Source organism: Pan paniscus, chromosome 8 (genome assembly GCF_029289425.2).
Source record: "Pan paniscus chromosome 8, NHGRI_mPanPan1-v2.0_pri, whole genome shotgun sequence".
Classification (NCBI taxonomy): Eukaryota; Metazoa; Chordata; class Mammalia; order Primates; family Hominidae; genus Pan; species Pan paniscus.
The window spans coordinates 139,276,238-139,295,186 of record NC_073257.2 but is presented as its reverse complement, the minus strand read 5'-3'; the positions used below and the strand labels follow the sequence as shown (position 1 = coordinate 139,295,186).

The 18,949-nt window shown below is 47.1% G+C and overlaps 1 protein-coding gene across 6 annotated transcripts in view; it reads right to left on the bottom strand.

Annotated features, from left to right (window-relative positions):
* Nucleotides 1-18,949, bottom strand: part of DOCK1 (dedicator of cytokinesis 1) — a 561,485-nt gene that overhangs the window by 36,909 nt on the left and 505,627 nt on the right. For 5 of the 6 annotated variants that reach the window (XM_034931700.3, XM_034931698.3, XM_034931701.3 and 2 more), the window contains 6 exons: nt 12,570-12,659; nt 11,301-11,405; nt 6,550-6,691; nt 6,337-6,415; nt 4,805-4,889; nt 464-550 (listed from right to left, as the gene is read on the bottom strand). In XM_034931700.3, the coding sequence (XP_034787591.1) occupies nt 464-550; nt 4,805-4,889; nt 6,337-6,415; nt 6,550-6,691; nt 11,301-11,405; nt 12,570-12,659 (588 nt within the window). Of the gene's footprint in view, nt 1-463; nt 551-4,804; nt 4,890-5,312; nt 5,475-6,336; nt 6,416-6,549; nt 6,692-11,300; nt 11,406-12,569; nt 12,660-18,949 lie in introns of all 6 variants that reach the window. The other variant, XM_063607571.1, reaches the window with a different exon arrangement.

Below are 18,949 nucleotides of genomic sequence, written 5' to 3'. Positions count from 1 at the left end.
GGAGGGGTATGTTCTCAGGCTATTTTTACTTGAAATGGGCAAGGACTATTAATTAATAGTTGTTTGTCATGTAAATGGCAATAAAACCATCAGGAAAAAAATCTTTAAAAAAGTTTATGTAGATTGGAATTTGTCTTCAACTTTTCACTTGGTTAACACAAAGCATTGTCAAAACAGCACAGCTATGACTGAATTTAAATACATTGTAAGAAGAAATGAAATCTTCATTCTGGTTTTTTGATAAGCTAGAGTTGGTCGTGATTACACAGCATTTCCACTAAAATATGGCTAGGCGAGGAGATATCGATGCTCTCAAAAACAGGTGGGGTGGTTACAGGAACTGTAGAGTCTGCTGTGTGCACGCTGCCACAGTGACCACAGGGCATGAGCAGGTGAAGAAGCCGTGGCAGACTGTATTGAGGAAAGGAACGGACAATTCCTTCTGGGGTGGGGCCATCCTTACCATGAAAACAGACTTGACCTCAAACCACCTTAAAATTCCAGGTAATTTATATGCAGTTGTGTATATGGTTCTCTCGATCCACATATTCTGCAAAGGAAACACACACACACAACACGGGTTAGAAGGATGTCAGCAGGTGGACACCTCTGCCCTAAGGGGGATTTATAGAATAACTCCACAAGAGTCAGGTCCTTCAGCAGGACAGGGTCTGTGGTGCTCAGCACAGGGCATGTGTGCCTTCAGGTAGCACCTCACAAGCCACGCTCTACCTAACGGTCGCTCAGGATACATCAAAGTATCCTCTGTCCCCTAGCCAACATTGCCCACCACTCTGGTATTTGACAATGAAAGTACACTAGGTGAGTGAGAAAGATGTGTATATTCCAAAATGAGGCATGGGGAGCCCCTCTTGAGCAAACAGATTTTGAGGAAGGCTCCAAAGAAGTCTTACGTTAGCTACAGTGTTCATAAGAAACTAAAGGGGGCAAATACATCTTTGGGAGACTGGATTTAATCAAAGTGACCTCTGATGTTCTGATAAAACCAGTCGGTATTTTAAACTTTAAAATGTTTTGACGTAACTAATATATGTTTATATGAGAACATAAAGATATGGAAAGAGCAGGAGGAAAAACCATCCCCTACCTGAAACTGATAACCTATATGCTTTAGTATCTATTGTTCAAGACTTCTTACTAAGTATTAAAAAGTGTGTCTATGCATATTTTAAATAAAAACATCATTTGACAATGTGTTCTTTGTAAAACAGTGTATTACCTATTGCAGGAAACTGTTCTAACCCAATAAATACAATTCTACTACTCTTTAGGGATTGCACAAAAACTCCAATGCAGGGGTCAACTGGAAATCCTTTATCCTACTGCCTCTTTCGTACTGTCTAGCTTGCAATAATCTTCTGCCATTCCAACCTGCCTGCACTGCAGGGTCCCTGAGCAGTCTGAGTGTCAACAGGAATCTAGACTTAAGCAGATGGGATAATGGAATGCCAGTCATTCCAGAAAACTGGGACAAGCGTTGGGGGCTCACGTCTGTAATCCCAGCACTTTGGGAGGCCAGGGCGGGCAGATTGCCTGAGCTCAGGACTTCGAGACCAGGCTGGGCAACGTGGCAAAATCCCGTCTCTACTAAAAATACAAAAATTAGCCAGATGTGGTGGCATGTGCCTGTAGTCTCAGCTACTCAGGAGGCTGAGGCATGAGAATCACTTGAACTCGGGAGGCGGAGGTTGCAGGGAGCTGACATTACACCACTGCACTTCAGCCTGGGCAACAGAGCAAGACTCTCTCAAAAAAAAAAAAAAAATTCAGAAAACTGACTTGGATCTTGGAAAGCATTTATCCCAAACTTCTTACGTTCCATAGCAGGAAAGGGAAGGAGCTGGCTGAAGCCATAAGGACACAGGCAAGGCCTCTGTGTCCCACGCCAGTCCTCTTTGCCCCATGGGGACGGCTCCCTCAGGTTTTTGTCCTGGCAATGGAAGCAGGTCTGGCCCTCTCACCTCCACCTCTAGACCAGATTCCAGTGCTTTCTCTCATGTCAACATGCCCTGAGACGGACCTCTGGGTTCCATCCTGGGCTTTATGGCTAGCTCCTCCTCACGCAGGCCCTGTCTCATCTTCCTCCTTGTCAGTGCCCTCACTCCCCAGCACATCAGTCACCCCTTGCCAGGTCTGCAGGGGTGAGCCACCTCGCACTGCTCTCGGCCTGGTGGGCAGCTTCCCCAGCCCCCTGCACTTGGAGCTGGGCTCCCCGGTGGAGGGGCTGGAGCCGGGCTCCCCGCTGGAGGGGCCGAGCCTGGCTTCCCAGTAGAGCAAAAGACGTTGCACTTATCTAAGGCTTTGTGGGGCATGTGAAGGACCAAATCCTGCAGCTTCCGAACACTTTGTCCCAGTGCCCGGACCTCAACGGGGCCATTAGGGGATTTCAGGGCCATTTAGAAGAAGCATAGCCTCTGAGGCTCAGCATAGCTCAAAATGTCAAGAGCCTTCGTTATTCTTAGCTCTGCACCCAACTGGCCGCGCACCCTCCAGCGGCTCACTTGACCTCCTTGTGTCTATTTCTTTATAGTCTAAGAATATATCTACTTGCCAGATGGGAGAGGTGTGAGGGAAATTCAAGAACTGCCTATAAATCCCACAGTTGAGGGACTCCATATAAACACTAGCGTTAGTGCTTATGATGACAGTAACAGGTGCAGTCTGCTCTGAAAGCCACAGCCCTTAGCGAGGGTGTCCAGGTTGGACGTGCCTAGGTTCTGTCCGCACTGTTGCAGACAATGGACACTGTAGTGACCAATCCCGGAGGAGGTCGAGGGTGCTGGGTTCACCAACAAATAGGATGAACATAATCTTCAAACAACCAGCCTGCTGGGACTGCACAATACTGCAGATTTCACCAACTCCAAGCTCCTTTGTGCTCCTTGGTGACACACAAGGAATCTGGCCTCAGGGCTGGAAGGAACTTTCCCATGGCTCTTAAGAGCTGAGATAGAAGACTCACAGGTACTGCCCTGAGGATCCCATGACTGGCAGACCCCTGAGGGATTGGGAGGGAGAGTGGGTAGCCGCCACTCTTTACTTGAGGCAACCCTGCTGGAAGGGTTCCGAGCTTTGCTCTGGTCAGGAGTAGGGTGCTAATTCACCTTTGACCTTTGCAGCCTAGATGCCTTCAGACGGCACACAAGAGAAGCCATTCTCAGCAGAGCCAGTCCTCCTTGGGGGTCCCCGGGCTAATGCCTCCTTGCAATACAGGAGTACATAAGGATTTCCGGAGGTTTCCCAGGCAAGATGGATAAACATTAACATTTTTTAAAAATTATGGCTTATTTGATGTCTTTTCAACATGGATCCACTCACTTGAGCCCAGGAGTTCAAGACCAGCCTGGGCAACATAGACCCCACCTCTATATAAAAAAATAAATAAAATAAAAATACAAATGAATCCATGAAAGCATTTTGTATGTAGAATTTTTAAAAGGCTCTAGGACCGGGTGCGGTGGCTCACGCCTGTAATCCCAGCACTTTGGGAGGCTGAGGCGGGGGGATCACGAGGTCAGGAGATCGAGACCATTCTGGCTAACACCGTGAAACCCCGTCTCTACTAAAAATACAAAAAATTAGCCGGGCGTGGTGGCGGGCACCTGTAGTCCTAGCTAATTGGGAGGGTGAGGCAGGAGAATGGCGTGAACCTGGGAGGTGGAGCTTGCAGTGAGCTGAGATCATGGCACTGCATTCCAGCTTGGGCGACAGAGAGAGGCTCTGTCTCAAAAAAATAATAAAAATAAAGAAATAAAGAAAAAAGGCTCTAAAGATGTTTGCTGTTATTTCTACAACTCGAATGCCGTGGTTTGCAACAAGGGGCAGATGTTTTATTTTGCAATGTCTGGAAACTTTATTTTTTTGATGGAGTTTCACTCTTGTTCCCCAGGCTGGAGTGCAATGGAGCGATCTTGGCTCACTGCAACCTCTGCCTCCTGGGTTCAAGCGATTCTCCCGCCTCAGCCTCCCAAGTAGCTGGGATTACAGGCATGTGCCACCACGCCCGGCTAATGTTGTACTTTTAGTAGAGACAGTGTTTTACCATGTTGGTCAGGCTGGTCTCGAACTCCTGAACTAATTTGATCTACCTGCCTCAGCCTCCCAAAGTGTTGGGATTAAAGGTGTGAGCCACCATGCCCGGCCTGGAAATCTTTTTGATTGGTTGTCCCAACTGGGGCGGTGGCACTGGCACCTAGTAGGCAGTGTTCAGGGATGCTGCCAAACATCCCTGGACGCACTGGATGGTCCCCACCACAGAGAATAACCCGGTCCGTATTGCTAGTAGTGCTGGGGTCAACCCTGCAGTTGTGTGTTGTGCTCCACTGAAGTTCAGGTGCTGGATACTGAATGAGGAATGAGTACCCGGGTCCAGATCCAGTTCATGTGCTGACTGCTGTGTCACCTGCAGAAAGCCACGTCAGCACCCAGCACCCAGCACCTCAGCACTCGGTGGGTCCATTTTTAACTAGAGATGACAGGCACCTGCTCTCTCACCTGGGGCTCGCAGGGAAGGCAGTGCGCTACTCATACGGGAGCTCCGTCATTTGGACGGCAGTCTCCTTATTAAATATCTCAGTGACCTTAGTCATATTGTTAGTGAAATGGCAATTAGTTTTTCTAACTTTGGAGGGGATAATAGATTAAGATTTCTGCACATAATACACAAAGACATTTAATATGGCTCCGTGGCTGCCTCTGAGGCCACGCTTCTCCAATGGCAGTTCTACTGGTGGTGGAATGATATTTTTTGTTGTTTTGTTTTGGTGGTTTGTTTGTTTTTTACCGCAAATTCATTGTCTGGGTTTTTCTCTCCCTTCCGGATTGGCCGAGAATATTCAAATCGCTGGACCTCGTTCACCCTGTAAAAACTGTACAGAGACAGACAGATCATTAGATATTTAACCCGGCAAATAGCCAATTTGCTTTTGGACACGGGGTCTGGCCTTAGAATATGTCACTGCCTCCTGTAAAATGTCCCTAACCTTGACCTGAAGCCATCGCCTTGGCGTCCTCTCCCAGCCAGGGAAATGTTGGCAGGTGGAAAAATTAACTTGAGTTTTTGCCTCTTCCCTGTCCCCGCCAACCCTCGAGGGAAAACAGAAGCTGAGTAAGAGTGAAATGAGCAAAAACAGAGGAAAGGTGAAGCGAAGGAGAGAGAAAAAAGCTTTTGTGTTCAACGTATGTGTTTATTATTATTTTAAAAAAGTATTACATACTTTAGTTTCAGATCTACAAAGCACAGATTTTGCAACCACCCCAAGAGTGACACACAGGAAACATAAGTAACCTGCCTCCGTGGTCGGGGTACGAGGCAGGCTTTCCGCATGCACAGGGCAGGGCGTGGAGAGACTGAGACTGATTTCTCCCCTGCACTGAAATGCAGGCAGGCTTCCACAGCAAAAGAAACTACTGCATCTGAGAAGGCTCTAAGCGTCACTATTTGCTTAAGGCCTCTGAAAAAAAATGTTGCAACCCTTAAAATGTATGCCTTGCGAGAGCAATCATTTGTAAATAAACAGGGTCCCAGTTTATTTCCCATTATTGCTGATGAAAAGTCAAAGAAACGATGAAAGGTTAAAGAAAACACCAAATTTCAGGAAGCAAAATGAAGCCGATCCTAAGGAATATGAGGTCATCAAAGAGATTAATATTTTCACCAGAACATGGATCAAACAGAACAGAAAAGTCTTAATATCAAACACATCTGCTAAAGCAGGTCTTTCTACGCCATTGCTAGGTCAGGTGCGATAAAACTGACAGGCAGAAAATCTCACTCAAATATGGACAGTTGACTCAGGAGTTTAAAAGCCCCCTCAAAACCCTACATTATGGAATTGCTGTGCTGTAAGGCTGAAGGGTTCTCCTGTGTGTCACCAGGAGCAAATGTGCAAATCCCATTTCCCGCCTTCTAAAATGCAAACATTCAGGCCACACTCACATGTATGAACTCGGCTTTGCTGGGAACGGGCAGGACTTGTGCACTGCTGTGAAGCTCCCTAGGGGATTGTACCCCACAGGGCAGGTCTATAAAGGAGACCAGACGGCCTCCACTGCCCTCTTAGGTTTTTGCTGTCAGCTGACTTTGGGAAAGGAATAGGCTTTGCACACTCCCAGCACATGGATTAACATCTCCTCTCACTTTTTTTGGATGCTGAAAATAATTAGCTTCCCTTGCTCTTCAAAGAGGACAGAAAGAGCATTTGGAAAGCGAATCCACGGCCAAAGTCCGTCCTTTAAAAGGTGGAATTATTAGCAAGAGATCTGTACACAGCCTCTTACAACCCTCACGTTGGGTAAGAAAAATGGGATTATTACCTCACAATCTGCTCTGACACTGGCCTGTGAAACTTAGGAGGCAGATCGAGTTTGGGCTTCACTGTGAAGCACTGAATATCTGAGGTGAGGGGGTTAAGGATCACTAAGGCAGCATAGACATCAACCATGAGAGAGGCCCCCCACCACACCCAACCACCCAAATGAATGGCATCACCATGGTTTCAGAGTTGATGAGGTTGTCTTAAAGGATACACTGGCCAGGAGAGTTTTTAATATCGTCGCCTGGTGGAGATGTTGTCTTCATTTTCTCGGCGTTTGGAAACTGAGTTAAGAGCCGAGCCTCAAAATCTTCCCGGCGCTCATACTCTTTCCCTCGGTAAATGAAAACTTTTCCCTGAAAAGGGTGACATTCATTTCATAACACCACAGAGAAAGGGCCAAGAAGAGTTCACATGCAATATGCTGGCCTTAAAATATGCCTTAACGGGTTCTTACAAAATGTCATTAAATTTAAGAACAACTTGTAATTTTTATTTTTTTTGTACTTGCGTTGGCTTTGTTAATCAAGAACACATGGTCATCAAGCATGTAAGTTAATACTGTTTAAGAAGCACTCAACACTGCGCTACTAACATCTGTGATATGTTTTCATCTTGACAGTAACAACTGATTTAAAAACTATATGAAAAACCAAATGAGCACTCAGAAGCCCACACTAGAATGGGCATGAAATGGTTAGAAGGGGACAAGGCAGCCAGGACAAGTGGATAATGATGTCCATACTTTTTCTTGTTTTTGTTTTCTTCTCAGGTAAGCCCTAATGAAGTCGTTTTCATTCTGCCATAAGGAATTTAAGAGAGCTTGAGCTAAGGTGGGGCCCCAGCACCTGAACACGGCCGCCGGGCGCTGACTCCTGTGAGACACAGCCAAGGCGAGCAGAACCCGAGGGGAAGGGATGCAGACCAGAGACGAGAGCTACTAAGTTCCTGGCCTCCCCCAAGTGAGTGACTGGAGATGGACGGAGAGCAGGACTTCCCTTCCTGCATTCAGAATGTGTGTGCAGGTCATTATTCATCAACACATGTCAAAATATACAGAGCTCTTCTTGGAAGGGCTGGGTTTGGTCCATCTCAAATGACACTTTTGTCACCTCCATAAATTCCAAGATGGAATGTCAGTCCACTGGGGTTGTTATAGACGGCTAGGCTAGACTAGGCAGCCCGGGGTGGGGAGGGGGTTAAGTAGGTAAGTGTTCTTCCTTCCACAAGGCTGTCTTGTTGAGGTCATTTCTGCCTGAGTGTGACACAGTCTTCTGTAAATATACCTGTAAGGAACATTTTTCTTGCAAGATATAACAGGTCTCCGTTTTTTTCCCGATTTCAACACGTGTGTTCTGAGTGTCAACTCGGTCACAGAAAGGGGCCAATGAGTACCTAGTGTAATGCTGCTGCTGGTTTTGGAAGCCTTCTGCCTCCCCCCACCCACCCTGTCCCATCTGCGGCTGTCTCAACCGAAATGAAAACTGCCACAAGGAGAAGACAGCGAGCAGAAGCCACAGGGGTACAAGAAACAGAAGTCTGGGGTGGGGGGGTAACACTTTCCAGGATGGGACGTGGTTGCTTAGGTGCTTCTGTTCTTTGATCAGGGGACACGGGGGAAGAACCTCCAGGTTGGCTGCTCCCAAGTCAGCTGCAGCCTTGCCCCATCTGCAGTCATTCCTGGACAGGTGCCAGAGAGGGAGACGAACAGAGACAGAGACAGACAGAGAGGACAGCATTTTGCTGCATATTTTTACACTTACCCCCTAAAGACTAAGATTGAAGTCAAATTAAAATTTGTCTAACAAAAGGATTAAGAGAGATTCTATGACACTGAATCAATTGATCCCTGCTGTGGTCAGAACGTTTGTAGTCCCCAAAATTCAGATGTTGAAACCTAATCACCAAGGTGATAGTATTAGAAGGTGGGGCCTTTGGAAGGGAATTAGGTCCTGAGGGCTCCACCCTTAGGAAAGTCATCAGTGCCTTAGAAAAGAGGACCCAGAGAGCTGCCTGCCCTTTCCACCCCATGAGAACAGGTGGAAGTCGCCATCTATGAGGAATGGCCCTCCCCAGACTCCAAATCTGCTGGCACCTTGATCTTGGACTTCCCAGCCTCCGGAACTGTGAACAATACATTCCTGTTGTTTATAAAGTACCCAGTCTAAGGTATTTTGTTATAGCAGCCCCAGTGGACTAAGACAGTCCCTTTGCCTTGCCCCAGCTTATTCTGAGTTCTCCTAAATCGCTAATAAAAGAACCAGTTTAAGAATTGAATTCTTTTTCACTTTGTGCTTAGATATGTCTTAGAAGTACCATTATGGAAGAAAAATGTTCTATTTCTCCCCACCGCCCCCCCGAAAAAAAAAAGTCAAGCAGAAACCAGATAATATGGAGTCTTAAATACAGTTTGAGCATATTCTAAGGCTTCTATATAAAGCCACGCACTTCCAAAATTCAGTAGGATTGAATGGATAACAGACTACTATCAAACTAGCAAGCATTTTTCTTACGCTTTACATGAGAAAACATAATAATAAAAATGTATATAAAGACTTTAATAGAAAAAAGCTAGTGAGTTATAGATAAAAACACGAATAACATTTTCTGAAAATGTCAGTTACTTTGCATTCTGAAGTGATCCTTTTGAACATGAAAACAAGGGGGAAATGTACATATAGTCAAAGATATTTATTCCTTGTAAGGTCTATAAATATCAACATGAGCACAAAAAACAGTGAGGCTAATTTTTGGAGAAAAACAAAGCAAAAGGGACAGCTAGTCAGTTCTTGGAGGCTCCTCTCCAGCAGGGCATGAAGCACCCAAACATTCTGCCCACGTTTTGGTAACTGCCAGTGTCATTGGCAGATTGACCCCTGCCAGGTCATCTGTGAAGTGTGATAAATATATTGCTGCAGCCCCACAGAATGATCCAGGTGTGGCAGGAAAGTCAGTTCAATATTAATCGAGCCTGTTAACCGCCATTTGGACTTTTCATTTTGTCCTTTTGGTGGTGGAGATGACCCAGCACCGCCCCTGGAGCCTGCCGTGTGTGAGCTCCTGGCACAACCTGGCATCTATTGGCTCGGGAGCTGCGACGTGTCCTCCGCACCCGGCACTGCCCTCACATAATATTCCACGCAGGCTGCTCCCTTGCTCTGGATTCTGGGATAACCATCCTGCACGGATCCAGAGTTGATGCCTACATACCAGAGGCAGATCTCCATCCACAGGGGCCACACGCACCATCTAACACCAAGCACTGCAGAAGGCTGCCATGGCTTAGGGTCCACCTGCCTCCCTTTCCTAAAGATGTGTGTTCCGGAGCACACACACACTCGAATTAAAGCCTTTAGCAACACTAAGTGGCTTTAACTCCTAGCTCATTCCACCCTTCAGCTTTGTTTTTTATTGAGAATGAAGCTAATTTCAAATTTGTCTCTAATTTAGAGCTTGTAACTAAGCCTCCTTTATTCATTCTTTGGAAGGGAAGACTTTGTTCAGAATCTGTGCTTCTGATCAACCACTGCCTTTGCTGCACGATGAAGGCAAGAGGAGAAGCTGACCAGCAGTGACCAGGAGTGACCAGGACAGGGCCAGACGCCTCCGTCACCAGGCAGGACACTGAGGAGTGGGCAGCCAGCCTCACCTCCTAGAGCAGGCCAGAACTGTGGGGCTCCCCTGTCAACAGTGACATGCCCTTCCTAAGGGGAGGTCTGTATCCTCTGGGTGCCGTGATGAAGAGATGTCACATTATTAGTGACTCCTGTGGAGTCGGAAACACAGGACCCCAAATGAGCAACGTCTGGAACCAGGGGAATCTCCCAACTGGTTTCAACTGCCCCAGACGGCTGTGCTCAAGACACAGAGCTTCTGCTTCCTAAAGCCAGAGCAATCACACATGGTCTCCTAGGATAAGAGAAAACCAAGTGTCCAAAAAAAAAAAAAAAAAAGTCATAAGAAATATCAGGAAATCATGACCCACTGGTCAATGGCATCCAAAGAATGTGTTCTTGAGAAAATGTATAAACAATTCTATGGTAGGCCAGGGAGCACTATTAATATTTATGTAACTTCTCCTTTGGCCTCATGTGAATACTGGGAAATGGGCACCTGGCAGGTGATCACGGTTACTGCTTCAATTACGTGTCTGAAAGCACATGCCTGTCTCAGGGATGGAGCCTGATGTGGAGTTTCTAGCACCGTGGCCATACAGATCCATTTCCAATTTCCCATGTAATTAAAAACATACATCTTCATAGCAGCACATTGGGCGGGGACAACCCAAACGTTCATCAATGGATCAGTGAATAAATAAAATGTGGCCTCTCCATGCAATGAAATACCATTCAGCCTTAAAAAGGATAAAGTTCTGACACGTGCTACAACCTGGATGAAACTGGAAGACATTCGGCCGAGTGAAACAAGCCAAACACAGAAGGGCGAACACTGTACAATTCCACTAATACAAGGTCCCTACAACAGTCAGATTCATAGAGACACAAAGTAGAACGGTGGCTGCTGGGGCTGGCAGGAGGGAGAATGGGGAGTTAGTGTTTAATGGATGCAGAATCTCAGTTTTGCAAGATGAAAAAGTTCTGAAGGTAGATGGTGGTGCTGGCCGCACAACAATGTGACTGTATTAATGCCACCGAACTACACACCTAAAAATGGTTAAGATGGCAAATAGTATCACTTATCATATATCACAACTCAATTAAAATAATACATGTAAATCTCTGAAGGAGGGTCCTTTTAAGGAAAAATCAGATAGAAAGGTTATATGCAACCAAATAAAATCCTGTCAACCCCTCTCTGCCCCCCGGGCTAACCACCGAGCTATGGCAGTGTAGAGAGTTGCAGGATCCCATGCGGATGCAAACTCCCCACCCTTCCTCAGAACGGGAAGGGGATTTTCTGCTGGGGGAACAATCATGGCTCAGATTAGGCAGAATCAAACTTTACCCGCAGGAATGTGGGGAACCCTTGTCCGTAGTAGCCAACAGCAAAATAGTCAGGCTTGGGCCTGATCACTTTGACGATGTTTTCATAAAACTGAGCCTGTTTTTTCTGGAAGGAAAAAAGAAAATGCATTTCAGGTTTGAGTATTCAAGCATGTGTGCCTCTGGATTCTTCTTGCGGGCTCTTTAAAAGCTCTGGCAACTTCTATAGGGTGGGAAGGGGAGATGGTGGGAGAGGGTACTGAGGCTTGCACCTGAATTTCATCTCACTCCATCGTTTTGACATTATTTTTCACTCATTCTCCATCATTCCGCAAGGGAATCTGAACCAACTAGCCCAAATTCAGCAAAAAGTTGTGACTTATGGGTGTTTTCAATAACCAAAGAAGTGCCATAGAAATGGCTGGCCCTTAGTATTTTTTAAAAGGTATAGGTCAGATAGTGGGATACGTTCAAAGAGAATTTAAAGGAACAGAATCGTTCTGTTCTAAATTCATGACAGACATTCCCACGTCATTAAGGTGATCTGCTGAATACAAAAATGACAAGGTGGAGGAGGTAGCAATTAGAAACTAACAGCATTCCCATGGCAGAAGAAAGGTCTGGTCATTATCTATCCATCCCCCTCTCATAGAAGGGGTCAGGTTTTTTTGTTTTTTGAGACGGACTCTCATTCTGTTGCCCAGGCTGGAGTGCATTGGTGCGATCTCAGCTCACTGCAACTTCCACCTCCTGGGTTCAAGCGATTCTCCAGCCTCAGCCTCCCAAGTAGCCAGGACTACAGGCGTGTGCTACCACGCCCGGCTACTTTGTTGTATTTTTAGTAGAGATGGGGTTTCACCGTGTTAGCCAGGATGGTCTTGATCTCCTGACCTCGTGATCCGCCTGCCTCAGCCTCCCGAAGTGCTGGGATTACAGGCGTGAGCCAGTGCGCCTGGCCCGGGGTCAGTTTTAAACTAGTACAAATGCTCACAGACTCCTGGGCTGTCAAGACCGCTATACACAAGGTCAGCAGTTGTTTACGTACAATTTGTTCATAGAAGCCTTAAGAGTTTGGTTATAAGAGCTGACTTGGGACTAAAAAGTAAATATTTATGGGCCAAATATCAACCAGCAAATTAACTAAAACCATCTTCCTAGGCAAAACGGAGGGACATGGCCAAGGTCCCAGAGTGCCTGGGGTGAACCCTAACATTGACATGGAAAGAGAGATTCCTGAAAAACCAGCTGAGATTGCCTGTGTTCATTTAAATAAAAAGAAATAAAGACTCACCAGCAATTCGCTGAGTTGCTCATAATCAAACATTTCGTTCTCATACTGCTCGGCTAGCTCCTTGCCCAAGGCAATGGCCTCCTCCCACATCTGTGAGTTAAAATAAAGAAAAGAAAGAGAAGCCGAGGCCTGAATTGTGCAAAGAGTCAAACAGGAATGCAATCATTCAAAATAAAGCAGTGTAGAAGTACATTTGAATGAAACATTATGGGAATAACACCGAAAAAATACAAATATTTTCTTGAATCTCATGTCTTTTGGCTCGTGACCTGCGGCATCAGCTGGCCAAAGAGGTCAATCACTGGCATGTCAATCACGCAGGCCTCTGGCCATGGTAACAGCAGTCTGTCGGCCAGTCCTCACTGCTCCTGTCTTTGCTCTCCTGCTGCCAGCTGTGGCCCGAAGCCCGTCTGTCGGAGCAGCCTTGGAGCCAGGGAAAAGGAACCGTAGGGTGAAGAGAGGCTGTGGGGTGCCATTTATGTAGAAACTGGGCGCCTGACTTGGCTCTTTTCCCAAGCTGTCCACCTAAAAAATGCTGTCGAATATCACCAATGATCAGAAATATCAGGGCAGACTTCGACTCTAAACTAAAGCTTGCAGGAAGTTTGATGTATGTGTGTGACTATGCTATGGATATAAAGCCTGTTATCATTTTGAAAAGGGGGAACTTTGTAAGGTAAGTAACTTTCCAAATAAGTGATTAAAATGTTGATAAGCTTTTGACACGTGGTATAATTTTTTGATAGATAGTTGGCCTGAATTTCCCTTATTTTTCTTGGGAAAAACAAAGCGGATTACTGGAGAAAACCATGGAAAAGTAAGAGGAACCACCTCTTCCAGGAAGCCTTCCTAGCTGCCGCCCACTCTCCTCCTCTGTGCTCCCACAAAGACCCAGGATCCTGCTGCCTCAAAACTTTTGGTAAGGTACTGAAACTAGCATGCCCCTTTGTCATTCCTCCTCAGAGAATATAAGCCCTTGAGGACAGGGGCTCAGCTTTATCAACCTGTAAAACCTCTGGACCTTAATCCAGGGCCTGCTTAACAAGGTTTAGTGAACAGAACTGCAGGATGCTGATTTACAATCAGGAAAGCTTCCTATATGCTGCATTCAACTTCCATCATTCCCACAAGACAGTAGCACCAGTCCTGAGGGGAACCACGCAGCTTTGGAACCACCCAACAGGCCAGGCTTTCTAGGCCGTGAATCTAGACTACCCTTGGCACTGAGCCCCCACCCACCTGCTGCACAAAAAAAGATCAAGGCACTGCAGTAAAGAAAGAGTTTAATTGACATAAGGCCAGCCATGCTGTTACAGCAGGTAGCTAGTCAGGCATGAGCGGGGCAGGAGAGGGCTGTCCTGACACCCTACCAGGAAAGTCAGGTGACCGTCAGATGATGGTCAGGCAGGTGTTACACTGTCTCTCTAAAATAATAATTGGTCACAGACAGTGCCAGGGAAAGGCAGTTTCCCAAGAGCTAGAAACACAAGCTGGTGATCAGCAGCTTCCTGATAAGATCTCAGGAGCTGGGTGAGTGGGCTCAAGCATGTGAATTGAGAGGCAAAATGGCGGAGTTTAACTGGTAACCTTCCAGGGGCATTCCACCGGAAAAGGGGTGCACAACGCTGGAAGTAGGCCAGCATATCAAACCCTAAGTCCAAGGTCAAATGGGGCACTTGACCTCCAAGATGTCTGCTTGGCCCTCTTCCAAGTGTACTTTCTTTTCATTCCTGCTCTAAAACTTTTTAATAAACTTTCACTCCTGCTCTGAAACTTGCCTCGGTCTCTTCTTCTGCGTTATGCCCCTCAATCGAATTCCTTCTTCTGACAAGGTGAGAACTGAGGTTGCTGCAGAGCTATACGGATTTGCGGCCAGTAACACCGCCACGTGGGAGACGGTGTCATTACTCAAATCAATCTCCCCAAAGGTTCCTAGGGCAGGGGCTTTTCAAAGGCAGTTTGGGAGAAGGGGTGGTGGCGGCCAGGTAATGGATGCTTGCTGCTGATGAAATCACAGGGGGTCAGAGCTGTCCTCTTGAGCTGAGTTGCTTCTAGGCGGGCCATAGGAGTGGGGCTGGTGGTCTGGGTGGAGCCAGGTGTCAGACATGCAAAAAACCTGAAAAGATCTCAAAAGGCTCATCTACGATAGTGAAGTTGTATATTTTGTGAGCAGTCTACACCTTAGCAGAATTCAGGTTTCTCCCCTCTTCCTAGCCTGATGGCCTTTCATTAGCTTTATCAAGGCGGCTGAGTTTTAGGGAAGGCCTATTATCATTTAAACCATAAACTAGAGGTCTCCCAAAGTTGGCTTAGCCAAAGCCCAGGAATGATTACAGGAGAGGCATGACTGGGGGTGGGAGGCGGGTGAGGATTTAGATCAGATCTCTTTTACTGCCATCATTTCCTCACTGTTAATTTTTTTGCAAAGGTGATTTTGGCTTTTCCCAGCTTACTCTATGTCCAGCCACCTGTGCTCTCCTGTTTAAGGCCTCCAATCACCTTGTCAGGTGGGCATCTGCATTATACCCATTTTGCAGATAAGGAATCTAGGGATCAGACTGGTAAGTAGCTTGCCAAGGACACACAGCAGATAAGCAGTGGGCTTGACCCAGCATGGCCTTTTTGAAAGTCCTTGCTCCTGATGGCCACATAGCAGCACTTCCAAGCTGCTTCCCCACCTCCTGCCAGGATGGATTTGAAAAGAGTCCAGGCTGGCCTTGAACTCCAGGTTCCCACAGAGAAGACAGACTGCCAAGCCCCAAACCTGGGTCACCCATGGCACTGAGCCCCCACCCGCTCACTGGCCTTTGCCTTTTCTTTCTAGGATGACCCCACTGAAGTCCTCACTCACTTCAGAGCCACCCAATAAACTTAAGAACACTGTTTTACTTAAATGCTCCCAAAGTACTCTTGTCATAGCCACGACGTAAAGAAACCATCTGCTATTTTTTTTTTTGATGAGAGTAAAAGTTATTCTACAATCAGAGCTGCATTTTAATACTTTGAATAACAAAATAAAAGTAAGCCCAAAGAAGACAAAGATTTCAGAGCTGGGACCAGTGTCCAGGGAGGGTAGGAGGTGGCCCAAGACATCCTGCCTACGGTCCCTGCTCTGCTACCTGGTCCCTTCCCAGAGTCCCCATCTGTCTGTCTCCCCCATCCTGCTGAAGGTTTAAAGTTGCCTCCCATTCCTGGAATATCTCAGTCTGCTGCTCTAAGTCTTTCGTATGTCCTCTGCCAGAGCCCCGGCTCACATTTTCTAGGAAGGGAGAACTTCCCTAATTTTAATGTTTTTTTAAAGCTCCAGTGACCACTTCCTCTCTGAGCAGATTTCCATTTCAAAGAGAACATTACCTTTCCTTGTAGGTCTCTTACACTGGATTCTTCTTCTTATTTTTTTAAAATTTTCTGCAAGCGGATACAAACTCTGTAGCTGCCTAGAATGCCAGGGCTTCTAATTCATTCCCGAGTAAAAGCCTAATCTGTTTTTATCCTAAATGACAGGGGAGATACTTTAGATACATAACAAAAGTAATTGTTTTTAAAAGAAATACAAGTCTTGAGTAAATATCTTCTCAGACTCACCCTCAGGTTGCATGGTGGTATCTTCTATCAGATTTCCTATAAATATATATCTCTCATCCCTCCCTGCTACCCCTGGCATGTTCTAAAGGACTCTGCATTAAGGAGATTTTCATCTACTTTTAATTGGATGGGGCTTTAAAGAGAGTGTGGGTAATTCATACTTCCCACGTGAATACCTTGGAAAATGTTTCCGTGCCGGAGAGAAGGCAGATTCAATATGATCTAGATTTAGATTATCTCAGTGAAAGAATCACTTTAACCTCTGCGACTGAACACCCTGGTTTGGCTCCATTCTCAGAAGTGCTACAGGCTTCTGAGGTTTGCAACAGCCCTAAATGAAAAAGCCCCATATCAGCAGAAAACTTTATTTTCTGATGCGAAATCCTTAATCCAATTTACGGCATTCTTGAAATTGCCGGTTGACTTGCAGCACGGAGCCCGGTCTCCCCACCCTGCTTTCCCCCAGATGATATGAGACATGTTCTTTTGAGATGATAATCTTCTCTCTATTTTTCTGAACCTCCTGGTTTCAGGAAGTTCCATGAATAGAAACTTGAATAAAAATTTTCTTTTATAATAAAACTCCTTCCTTAATTCCCAGACAGAAGCAGCTGTAGAGAACATAGCAGGAATTGATTTCTTACCCATGAGGTGATGTTGACGATTCTGATAGGATGACAACACGGATGTCACAGGACAAGGGAACAGCAGCAGATGAAAGGAAAGATGCCAGCCGGGACAGCCATCCCTTTCTAATAATTCAGGCTGGCAATGACTCACCAGGATACTGGTGGGCGACTCTGGCTTCACTTGCTGACTAGCTGTAAGTAACTCACCAGTGGAGATACTTCACAGGATGCTTGCATTTCAGACATTCTTCTAAAATTCATCTGTTCTGTTTTTTCACAGCAGTTATTGGGAAAAGAGTCATACTCAATTACCTTCTGAATTTCCAGAGTCCCACACAGGTCTCTGACATCAAAATGGATTAAAATCACTGGTGCGGAAGAATCTGGAACTCTGGGGGAGGTCCCTCAGCAGCACAGGAGCCAGGGAGGCCCAGGACTAGCAGGCGGCTGCGCTCAGTCCGTTCTTTGCTCAATGCGTGCTGAGTGACAGCGTCCCTTCCAGGTGTGGGGCTGGCGGCCCTGGTGAGGTGGGCCTGGATGATTCCAAGGGCCCAGCTAGTCTTGGTGTTGCCTGCAACTACGCTGCAAGGAATGGAGACCCTTTTCAAGCATCTTCACTCTCTCCAGGCCCCTCGCTTTTTCCTCGAGCCAAGCCTCATCCTTGGTCTTCCTGGAGTGCTCAGCTGGCACTGACAGATGTGGGTGCAGGATTGACTTTTTGCAAAGACCTTTCTGACACAGACTCAGGCCTGACTCCCTGCGCCAGCAAAGATGGTCTGCAGCTCAAAGCTGACTGATCTTGCAGTAATGATGCCAAAGTCACCCCAAGTGTGCACAAGATGGATCAGCCACTTCAATGTCATACTGGAGCCACTGCATGTCACACAGGAGTCCCATCACACGGGAACCCCTGCCTTGCCAAATCGGAGTCACTGTTGTGTAATACAGGAGTCGCTTCCTGTGTCATCCAGGAGCCACTATTTGTGTCATCCAGGAGCCATGACCCATGTCATAGAGGAGTCACTGCCCAGGACATGCAGGACCCACTACCGAGGACATGCAGGACCCACTACCCAGGACATGCACAGGTCACACAGGAGTCGCTGCCCGGGTCATACAGGAGTCACTGCCCGTGTCATACAGGAGATACTGCCCGTGTCATACAGGAGACACTGCCCGGGTCACACAGGAGTCAATGCCCGGGTCACACAGGAGTCACTGCCCAGGTCATACAGGAGTCGCTGCCCGGGTCACACAGGAGTCACTGCCCGTGTCATACAGGAGTCGCTGCCCATGTCATACAGGAGACACTGCCCGGGTCACACAGGAGTCACTGCCCGTGTCATACAGGAGTCGCTGCCCGTGTCATACAGGAGTCACTGCCCGTGTCATACAGGAGTCACTCCCCGTGTCATACAGGAGTCACTGCGTGGGTCATACAGGAGTCACTGCCCGTGTCATACAGGAGTCACTGCGTGGGTCATACAGGAGACACTCCCCGGGTCACACAGGAGTCACTGCCCGTGTCATACAGGACACATTGCCCGGGTCATACAGGAGACACTGCCCGGGTCACACAGGAGTCACTGCCCATGTCATACAGGAGTCGCTGCCCGGGTCACACAGGAGTCACTGCCCGTGTCATACAGGAGTCGCTGCCCGTGTCATACAGGAGTCGCTGCCCGTGTCACACAGGAGACACTGCCCGGGTCACACAGGAGTCACTGCCCGTGTCATACAGGAGTCGCTGCCCGTGTCATACAGGAGTCACTGCTCGTGTCATACAGGAGTTGCTGCCCGTGTCATACAGGAGTCGCTGCCCGTGTCATATAGGAGTCCCTGTGTGGGTCATACAGGAGACACTGTCCGTGTCATACAGGAGTCGCTGCCCATGTCATACAGGAGTCGCTGCCCGTGTCATATAGGATACACTGCCCATGTCATACAGGAGTCACTGCGTGGGTCATACAGGAGTCACTGCCCGTGTCATACAGGAGTCCCTGCGTGGGTCATACAGGAGACACTGCCTGTGTCATACAGGAGTCACTGCGTAGGTCATACAGGAGTCACTGCCCGGGTCACAGAGGAGTCACTGCCCGTGTCATACAGGACACACTGTGTGGGTCATACAGGAGATACAGCCCGTGTCATACACGAGTCACTGCC